The sequence below is a fragment of the Oxyura jamaicensis genome, chromosome Z, assembly GCF_011077185.1.
Source record: "Oxyura jamaicensis isolate SHBP4307 breed ruddy duck chromosome Z, BPBGC_Ojam_1.0, whole genome shotgun sequence".
Lineage (NCBI taxonomy): Eukaryota > Metazoa > Chordata > Aves > Anseriformes > Anatidae > Oxyura > Oxyura jamaicensis.
Window position 1 is genome coordinate 37,407,346 of NC_048926.1, and position 10,377 is coordinate 37,417,722.

Genomic DNA, 10,377 nt, shown 5'->3' on the forward strand with positions numbered 1-10,377 from the left:
TCTTATTCAAAAAGAAATACATATGGAATAGCGTCTTTTAAGGAGCCTGGAGCCAGTCCAGATGGGTAACTGATTTTAACTGTTATTTGTCAGATTGATGCTACATCAGAATTCATAGTAAGGACACACTTATACATAGCTTCTCAGGGACTAGTAAATTTCTAGTACATAGTTTGATTAATTGTTATTTATCTGTTCCTGGTTATTGTAGATTAAGATTTTTAGTTAAACAAGATACTTAGAATAATCCAATAATTTTTATGACCATGCTCATATATGTCTGCAATACCCACACTCATGTATGTAACAAACATACTTTTAAGGACCAAAGTGGGTGACCACATTTGATTCTTCATAACTTATTTGTTGACATAACCACAACAGAACAGATATGTTGTGCCCAGGTGACCTTTCTCACTAGAGCACATTCAAGTTAGGGTGGGTGTGATTACATGACTGTCTATATATCCAGATAAACTAATTTTGGGCTACTGCATACAGTAGATAGCATTGCATTTAAAGATAATGCCTCTTGTCTCTGAGATTTTTTTTGACATACTCATTAAACAACATATGTAGGTCTATATGAGAACATATTTTACAGAGTGTAGAGTAAAACACTTGTTTCCTTAAAATAAATTTAAGAGTCTTGGACTCTTCCACTATCACAAGCTCAGCCTAGAAATTGCATTACCTTTCTGCTTAAGAATAGAACTTCAACCAGAAATACTCATTTGTAATTAAATTTTAGACATAAGGGGGACAATTAGCCACTTCTAGGAGATTCCACAATTAGGAATGTAAGGCTAGTCTCTCAAGTCTATTAGCAGTAATAAATAAATAAAGGAAAATAAAAGTGTTTCTGTTACTTAGCAAAGAATCTCCATGCTCCCAAATGCACAGAAAGTAGATTTTGATTTAATTTGTAAAATAGATTCCTTTTGTTTGAAAAAAAACACTGGAAGATCCATTTGGGAACACCACAATCACCCATCACAAGCAATAAAAGGTAAATGTATGTAAGAGTATCTTTTTGTTATCTAGATCTTATTCTCATCCCAGGATGTGCAACTGCAGATGACTGACAGCCATGCTATGCATATTCAACTTACCACAAGGAGAGCCAGGAGACATATACCCTGCACTGGCTGATGGCTGGGGTTGCGAACAGTGGAGTAGCTAGTAAAACAAGGATATTTTCTTCTCTGTAACAGCACCCTATGTTTATGATGGGCTCCAGCCTACTAAATTGGCAGCCTGACAAGCAAGCTGTCCTTGCCTACTGGTCTAATTGGCCACAACATTTAAAGTGAGCTTTATCTTGAAAAATGTACAGAGCGTATTCCTGAGCTGCACACCTGCAAAGGCTTTGGTCAACTGTTCTCACTGAAGCAGCTCATCTCCACATGTCCCAACCACCTGGGACACCAACCACCATGGCTCAACCACCTGTCCCCTGAAGAACTGCAGACAGCCCAAACTGACTTAACCAAAGCATTGAGTCAGGCAGTACTGCCCACCTGCATTTAAGTATTCAGGAAAAAAAAAAGAAAAAAAAAAAAAGAAAAAAAAAAAGGTCAGAGGGCACACAGGCACCTCAGAAGCTTTCTCACCTACATATGTCAGGGATGATCACTTAAAACTTCTGGACACGAGATCTAAAGATTTATTTAAAACATATGCATATGCATTTTTTTTCTTAAATTTACATTTTAAGTTTTGTTATTGCAGTTAGTTTTATGAAGCAATGGAGTCCTCTGTCTGAGCTGACATGAAGAACTTGTTTGTTAAATAGTATCAGCAATAGGGTACAATGCGTGCCATCTGAGATGCTGGAGAGAACAGCAGCCATCATCTTTATCTACGGGGAGCTTGTCCCCAGGGACTGCACATATCATCGTGAAATGCTCTGTCATGACCTAAAGACCTGTCATGCTGCTGAGCTCCATACACTGTACTACTAGGACAGTTGTGTGCCTGTTGCTTATAGATGTCTTCTAAAGAGCTGTGTGTGCTTTCCTATTAATACATAAATCTTCATAAATACAGATAAATAAATACAGATACATAAATCTACATAAATACAGAAATCTCACTCTAAATGGAGTGAGCAGAGATGCTAATGCAAGAGCATGAGTGAACTTGGTTCCATATATGGACTTTTCCTAACCTGATGAGTCAGGTAGGTTGAAAGGGATAAATGATTAGGATAAGGGCATCAGTATAGACTGACTCTCCATCACACAATACAATATATTCAAGTGAAACTCAGTGCAATAAGTGCTATTATAGTAAGATTGAGGTTGGTTTAGTTTTTGTATAGCTAAGAAAAGATTCATTTTTTCTCACCATAGTAGCTGGTGCAAATGCATAAACCCCAGGCATTCATCCTCTTACATATTTTACACTGCTTCTCTTCGTCATTTAATACAAAACTCAGAAGTGAAGACATTTAGCTGGATCCTAAGTATGTGCTCACCCATTTGTCCTCACTTCCACTTCTACTACAGAAAATTATTTCAAAATTTTAATTATGGGTTCTAATTTTCTGCTATAACTGAACTAGAAATACTGAATTCTGCAAGCTAATACATACCTAATCTGCAGAGCCCTCTGATTAATTCTTCACTATGGAGGACAGCGTCACTTAGATGCACTCATGTACTGCTTTGCACATTTAACCCCATTATTTGTTCTTGCAGAGGTGGACAAATCAACAGTATTTTTTCCTCTTTGGTACAAAAAGAAGCACTTTTTTTTTTTTTTTTTTTAAATATATATATTGATGTTGGGTGTCTAGTATTCCCAGAGCTCTTTAACCTATATAATGCTAACACTGACAGTATAACAAAAGAAGCATTCTAATATTTTTTTCAGATGTATGGATGTTGCAATTGCAGGAGTTTGAAGAATGGGTGGTAGAAAGGTAGTAGGATGTCAAATCAAAACTAAACTAAGATAAAAGGTGTAGACAACCTGAATGAAGCAAAATATAGTGGGTAAGAGTTGCAAGACACAGTTTTCTGAGAACTGCTTCACCCCGTAGACATTGTACAAAGGAGAGGATTATTGTTTGCTCATCCTGGTGTTAACAACATCACCAACATGTCATTTTCAGTTACTCTAACAGTAAGACTCAGTATGAAGGTCGACCCTACCCTTTTCTTCATATTTGAATACATAAAATGTTGTTTTTGTTATTAGGGTATAATGTATAAACTTCAGATATAAGAAATAAGATGGGCTGGTCCAGAAATCAAAATGTCCTCCTATAAAGAAAGGTTTCCTCTACTTATGTTCACCAAGATTTTTTATGGAGTGATCTAGCAAGCAAGATTAGACAAGAATACCTCACTTTTGATCTAAGAGATTTCTGCAGAGAGGGGTATTATTAAAATTTACTGATTATCTAAGGTTTCATTATAGGAAAAAGATGGTCATGAAAATACTTCCCTTTGTTGTTGAACAAAGGTATTATTAATGTCAGTGCCATATAAGCATAGGAAGCTAGTGGCCTGGAAAGTTGCCACCACGTGGCTAAAAAATTTCAGTTACGCAGTTCGAATGGCAGCAGCTGCTTTAAATTTAAAGGGCAGGAATTAAACAAACCGAAACTTCACTTGGAGACAAATGAGCCCCATGTTTGCGTCTTCTGCCCTTTTTCTGTTTAGCTTCTCCTCCATGGCCCCTTGTACTGAGCGTCTGTTTGTACTGATCTTAGCATGTTTCAAAAACACTCAGAAAACAATGCTGCCAAATCCAATGGCCAATTGTTTTCAGAAAGGGGATACTGTTCCCCTTTGGACTTAACTGTAGCCTCATCCTCACAGCAGCCAGCACTTTCCAAGCCTGTATTTTGCTCTGTTGCAGTACATCCAATGTAATCATGTTTAGTATTTTCCAAACAACAAAGCAGATGTTCCCTGTAATGCAGTTTTTGAAGAATGCACATGAGGCTCAAGCCAGTGACAGTGTAATCCACCAAATGCCTGCGAAGGAATCCACATCGCCTCTGACTAACAAGTTTTCTTACTGAAGTCATTTCAGGGGATGCCAACATTAAGGATAAAATATGCAGAAAAAAGGCCAAATAGTGCCTTGAGGACCTGCTCGTCAATGCACGAGAAACTACTCAATGACTCTTCTCCCAGAATTGGTGCAGAAGAAGTGCACACGTGTAAAATATACCTTTTGCACTTTAAGGCATTTTACCAGCAAACTGTTTCAAATTAAACCCAGATGAGAAATGGTAAACCAATGAGGTTTTTCCTGGGTTCAGTAAAAACAGCTGGTATTGCTGCTATTAATCATGTACGTGTGTATTAAAAGGTCTTGTATGTCTGAGAAAAGCGTCTCAGTCAGGTAGTAGCAATGTACAGCAGCCTCTGGGACCTTTGCCTATAGAATAAAACCCACCAGACTGCTTTCTGCCAATGCATCTCTTCATGCTACCTGTACTTGCCTGTCTTTATTCTGATGTCCTTGTGAAAAATACTTTAATAATCAAATATCTCAAAATTAAATGCATTCTTATGTTAGCAAATAACAACTCTTCCACTACAGCCACCATAAGAAAGGGCTTGTGAAGTCTCAAGGTATTTCAGACCTAGAGTTTGCAAAATGCCTTTATTCCTTAATATTATTACCCCAGAGCTGTGAGTTTGTTTCATCCATATGTGGCTGGCAAGTCAGTATACCTCTGAATCTTGCATGGTAAAGGAATTTCTGGTGTGACGGTACAAGTATTTGCTTGTCATTAATAATTCATTTTTGCAAAATGGCAAAACACTAAAAGGTCTTTCACGTTTCTTTGTTTTCTGGTTAGCCTTCTAATAGTATAGGGTAAGAAACAGGTGAACACCACTACGTTTTAATAAATACCTTTGCATCTTTCTACCACAGGTACAGAAAAATTACTTTCTAAGGTTACAAAGAGACTGAATTAGACTTTGTACCTATTCTACATACCAGTCATCACCAGAGGTGAACTGTGAATACTGGAATGTCTTTATCTCCCACTTTCTGTGAGTCAACTGCAAGACATGAATGTCTAGAGCCAAACGTTAGCTGTGTTAAGACCACTGGGTTTACATGAGATTGTTTTGTTTGGATACCTAGGTAGAAGAGTCTTAGACTTTCTCATTTTGAAGCACGGAAGAATGGTTGCATGAAAAATGGAATAGAAAACTAAAGAGGAATTTATTCAAAGAGAAAACAAAAGCCTGATCCATAACTGTTTTGAGGGTAGAAGTCTGCCTTGGCACAGTTAGCAAAAGGCAAGTTTTTTTGTTCAGGGTAGCAGGGAGATACGTGGATATTTATGCTCGTGTTTTATCAGCAAGGCACTGATGGCACTCATAATGAAACACAGGAGTTATTCTTGAGTGCCCCAAAATTCTGGCCCAACTAGCTCTCTATTTGATACATTTATGTCTATAGTTTGAAGAATATTTTCAATGAATCTTTTATTTTAAATTAACCTCATCTCTAATGAAAATGTGGGTTGACATCTCTGTCAGAACCAAATCAATTTGAGCTCCACCTGTCTCAAAAATATCTCCTTCCTCTCAAGAGGAAAGATAGGTCATTTTGCAGCTGAGGGTCAGGAAGACATGCAGTTCTCCAGAGTTTTATAGTCACAGTATTGGCAAATTTGGCTGGGATGATATGGATATGAATGTGGGGCAGTCTGGAAAGCTGGAAAACTCCTATTCATTAAAAGTATTGAACAGTAGGGTGGAAATTGGCGACACCAGGAGTCATAACTGTATTCACAAGCTTAAAGAAAATAGGAGTAGAGAATTACTATTCTGTCTGATTTTTATTACTAGTGAACAAAGGATAAGAAAAGAGAGAAGTGAAAAATAAGTGCCAAGAGTATGGTAGAAGCACACATCCATTCAGCTTCAGTTTCCTTCAGTAACACTAAGCCTGTTATTAGTTTCTTCAAAATTTCCAGCCATCAAATAATTGGTGGGCCACACAAGGGTATGAAAATAGACTAGTCTTTGTTTTTAAGATGATCTTCAGCAGATTTACAGCTTACTCATCTATTAATAAAGACAGAGATTTACATATTTGAGTTCATTTGCACTTCATTTTCTCCATCTTTCTCTGAAAAAAAATGATTAGCCTGTGTCTGTCAGGAAATTTATGGTAATGGATTGACTATTCTTTGCTGATGCTGTAGTCTCAGTGCAGGCTCTGCATGCTGACTGGACTGTGAAGTTGCATTGTCATACTGTACCTGTTGGCCAAGAGCTGTGACCTAGTTCCGGAAGGAGAGGTTAGGTAAATTGCCAGGTCTCCACGTCGAGGGTGAGTAATGGTGATGCGCACAACAACGTGCTCCAAGTAGATCACGTGGTGGTTAGGATTATCTGAACAGCCAGTGGCTTTGTAAATTGAACGGACAACGCTGTCGGGTCGTATTGTTCTATAATGTAAGCATATAAAACAATATCAGCATTTCTTGCTTATTCTGTAGAATAAGAAAACCCAATCACTTTTGCATAGTAGTGAATGTCTTTACTTTTAACACTTATTTCCCAGCAGAAACACACCACAGTGTAATTTTACTGCAGCTCCTCGCAACCGCCCGGCTTTCTGTTAAGGGCTACGCTGATATGTCCACATGTTAAAAGAGGATTGTGAAAAACCTGTAAAAGGAATAAGCCTTTGGGACAGAACATTTTTGAGGATTAGTGGCCAGCTGAGTATTGTTGGGATTGTCATGGGATCACAGCTGCTTGTTAAGCCCCAGGAAATGCCTGGCATAGCCATAGTCCTTGCTTACGTAATAGCAAGTATTACATGTTAACTGTAACAAACAGTGGGCAACCAGCATCTGACTCAGCTGGTTTAAATTGGCACAGTGTCCTTGCAGACTATAACAGTTATGGGTCAAGGCTGTCATGTATATTTGTCAAACAAGAAGTATCCACAATGACCTGAATGCTTTGGAAACGTGCCTTGTGTCTGAACTTTGCTCTTAAGCCTGGTTCTATGGAAGATCTATCCTAGCAAGCAGAGAGCAATTTAATCTTAGCCTCTAGACAGACTCTCCTGAGACTGATTGAGAGAGATACTATTGTGTAAGGTTGTAATGACAAGAGTATTTACCTGTCAGACCCCCAACTGATAAGTTTGTACTCATCTTACAAAGGTGACTGCAGTGCACTTGGTTGAACATTCTTCTTAGACATTCTTCTACTTCTATACCAGTATTGGTCAACATCCAACCTGGCTTGTTTTGTACCTTCAGCTTCTAGGGCATTCTTTAAATTAGGGCCTTTTTTCCAATTGCTATGGGGAACAACCTTTATAGACAAATGACCTGAGATCTGTGAAGGTGATGGAGATCCCCAGTGTAGCTTTCAAAAAGATACATTAAACGCAATGCAAGGGAGGGGTAAATTATACCCAATTTCTTTCCACAAGTTTATGCCAGCAAGAGTTTTGGCAGCGGGTATTACTTGATTTGCCGATCCGTGTTCTCCACACACACATGCTGTGGAGGGACCGTTGTCCACTTTTCTGCCTCTATCACCATTGCTTCAGCATCCATCAGTCCAAATCCATAGAGGTGGCTCACTGTAAGACACAAACAGAACAGTTGCAATTATAGCAAAAAACCTTGATTTTCGTCATAGACTAACTCCAGAGAGTCAGATCCTAAAAGGAATTACTTCTTTATCACCTATCCCTTGCCTTCACAGAAAGCTCAACAATCTCCTGGCTTGGAAAAATAATGGCTGTCTAATTTGTTCACTGAATCTGTTCACTACTTTAATAGGGAGACAACAAATGACCAGCACAAAGCATGGACAAGAACTACAGAATGCCAGGCAGTATAAGTGCCTCGGATTGCTCGTTGTTCACGTACTTTAATTCAGCTTAGGTCTCTTATATAATGTAATGTTGAAAGGTGTAGGTGTAAAGAAGATGAGGAGGGCTATTTTTGTTATTCAAATAGCAAACACATGCATGCACGTAAATATCGAAGGTAACTGAGACAGTGTATTTAAGAAGGATCAGACTGTCTTTTATAGACGCGGTATGCTCTTAACTTTATTTGTGTGTAAGCAGCATGTGGATGGTCTTCTATTCTTGTATGCAGTCGGCTTCCCACTGTCCAGCCAACCAGCTAGACCCAACCTTTCCCTAAAGTTGCCTGCATGATGAGGGTGAGAAGCATGGCATCTGCACTCCAGTTTTAAAGATAATCTGGTTCTTATGCAATGCTTATGTCAGGAAGATTCTTCCCTCTACCTTCTTTTTACATCTGCAGATGAAAGGCTGTTAAGTTACTGGAGACAGTTGTTGACATTGTTGCTGACGTCTGATATTACCTACTGCATGCACTGCACACACAGTGGTCCTGAGCACTCAGCACTCTGTTAACACTTATTCCTAGATGTTACTACCTCACCTCTACCTACCCTTCCTTCATGCTATGGAGAACCGTCAATGGTTCCCTTGCAAGAAACTCAATGTCTTTAATGCCTGAGTGCCCTCTACTAAAAGAAGCAAATGCTTTAAACCATCAGCTTTTTAGGATACAAAGGACTGAACTTTCAAATGTTCAGTGACAAGACAAAGCATTTCCTATAGACTTGTGCCAATCCTGTATCTCTAACTTCTTGCTAATTTTTAAGAGTACTTCATGTAACTGTTTCAGGCATTCCAGCAACTCACAAAGACTAAGTTGCACTTACTGAATCAGCTGTGTTTTGTTTGTTTGCATGTTTGTTTTGTTGCTGGTCCAATCAAAACAGAAGCTTGCAAATGGATGTTGATGAATTAGAAAGAGTTGCTAACTGTGTTGATTTTTTGTGACAAATTGGTGCTCTTGGTAAAGTCCTGATGGGAGGAGGTGAAAGAAGAAAAGCTACCAGAGGAAGGAGTTTAGATCACAAATAACACTGTATTAATACATCAGTTTTACTTGCTTCCATAGTGCTACCAGAAAACGCTCAGAAAATCCTAAGCACTATTTTGATCAGTAATGTGACAAGGCATGGTGCAAGTCTTTCCAAGTGCACTTTGTAGAGGCTTTCTGAAAGCAGCCTCCATTTATTGCCAAACCAGAGTTCACAGGACTCTCTCCAAAAAAACCCCAACCTTGTCAAACAAGTAACAGTTCAAAGCATAAAAATAATCAGTGCTTAAGGATCCCATCTTCCAAATATGGCAGCATCTAATACTGTCTGGAACTACTAGTCAAAGAGGGTTCCTCAGTGGTAACTGGAAAGTCCTGTAAGGTGCAATGGCTGTGTAATGAACTTTTTTTTTTTTCTTTTTTTTTTTCCCCATCTCCATGGAACATGGAACTGTTCATTCATGTTCATTCCGGAAGAACTGAGCACAGCTCTTCTGCCAAAGGAGACAGGTACAATTTTCAGAAATGAAACACAAGAACTAAAATATATAAAAATAATTAAATTCAGCCTTTCTTCAGAATTCAGAATTCTCTTTAATATACACCACAAACAAATTGACAGGGAAAAAGATGTTGCATTTTTCAATGTGTGTGGAGGTATCCAGAAAAAGGGCAAGGAAGGCTTAGATAGAGAAACTGCATTGTGAAGAGGGTTTCTGAGATGGAAATCACCTTGCTAATTAACATCATCTTGTAAAAATGTTAATGTATGGAGTCACTTGTCTATTCTTAGACTGCATCTATTGCTTTGCTATTTAAAATTTTAGTTAATAATCATTGTCTGCTCAGAAGAACAGTGGAAGGAGCAAGAGTATTAACTCGTCTGTAACAGTACACAGTTGCTCTGTATAGTACTACAGGGTTTAAATTTTTATGAATGGAGGAAGCCTTTGAGCTAGTCCATAGAAAATGCATTTTTAATTCCTGAAAGAAAACAATCTACTTCACTGTTTGGGATGTCTGTAGTGCTGTAAGTTGCTGTGTGTTCAACCGATATGTTGACCTGAAAGAAGAGACAAACTTCTCCTTAACTTCCTTTGCTCACCCAGAAATGAGGTCAGAAGAGCACCTAACAATGCCACCATGACAAACAGTGAGCTTCTGACTGAAATTTAAAGTGGCTTTTAAGCCAGCAAACACTAGAAATGCCCTTTTAGCCCTGATATGTGCATTAAAAAAATAAAAACAAAATCGAGTGAGTAAACTTTCTACCTTTCTGGACCCTAAAAATTACTTTCAAGATAGTTGTGCTCATTTTTTATTCAGGAGATTTTTTTTCACTCGAAGTTATAGGCTTGTGTTAATTGTCCATGACAATTATGACATTCAATGCCTAAATTCTCTTGCATGAGAACAGAGGTGGGGGTAAAAAGTACTGCACCTGCTGTCTTTTTTTTTTTTTTTTTTTTTTTTTTTTTTTTTTTTTTTTTTTTTTT

The 10,377-nt window shown here is 38.2% G+C and overlaps 1 protein-coding gene and 1 long non-coding RNA gene across 3 annotated transcripts in view; one reads left to right on the plus strand and one right to left on the minus strand.

Annotated features, from left to right (window-relative positions):
• The window catches only part of LOC118155839 (proprotein convertase subtilisin/kexin type 5-like), a 197,337-nt gene that overhangs the window by 25,198 nt on the left and 161,762 nt on the right, over positions 1–10,377 (minus strand). Inside the window, exons 11-12 of the mRNA XM_035309402.1 lie at positions 7,476–7,593; positions 6,248–6,436 (exon numbers count right to left, since the gene is read on the minus strand). Of these exons, the coding sequence (XP_035165293.1) occupies positions 6,248–6,436; positions 7,476–7,593 (307 nt within the window). The remainder of the gene's footprint in view (positions 1–6,247; positions 6,437–7,475; positions 7,594–10,377) is intronic.
• LOC118155840 overlaps positions 1–10,377 on the plus strand; it is a 39,683-nt gene that overhangs the window by 18,457 nt on the left and 10,849 nt on the right. The window lies entirely within an intron of this gene.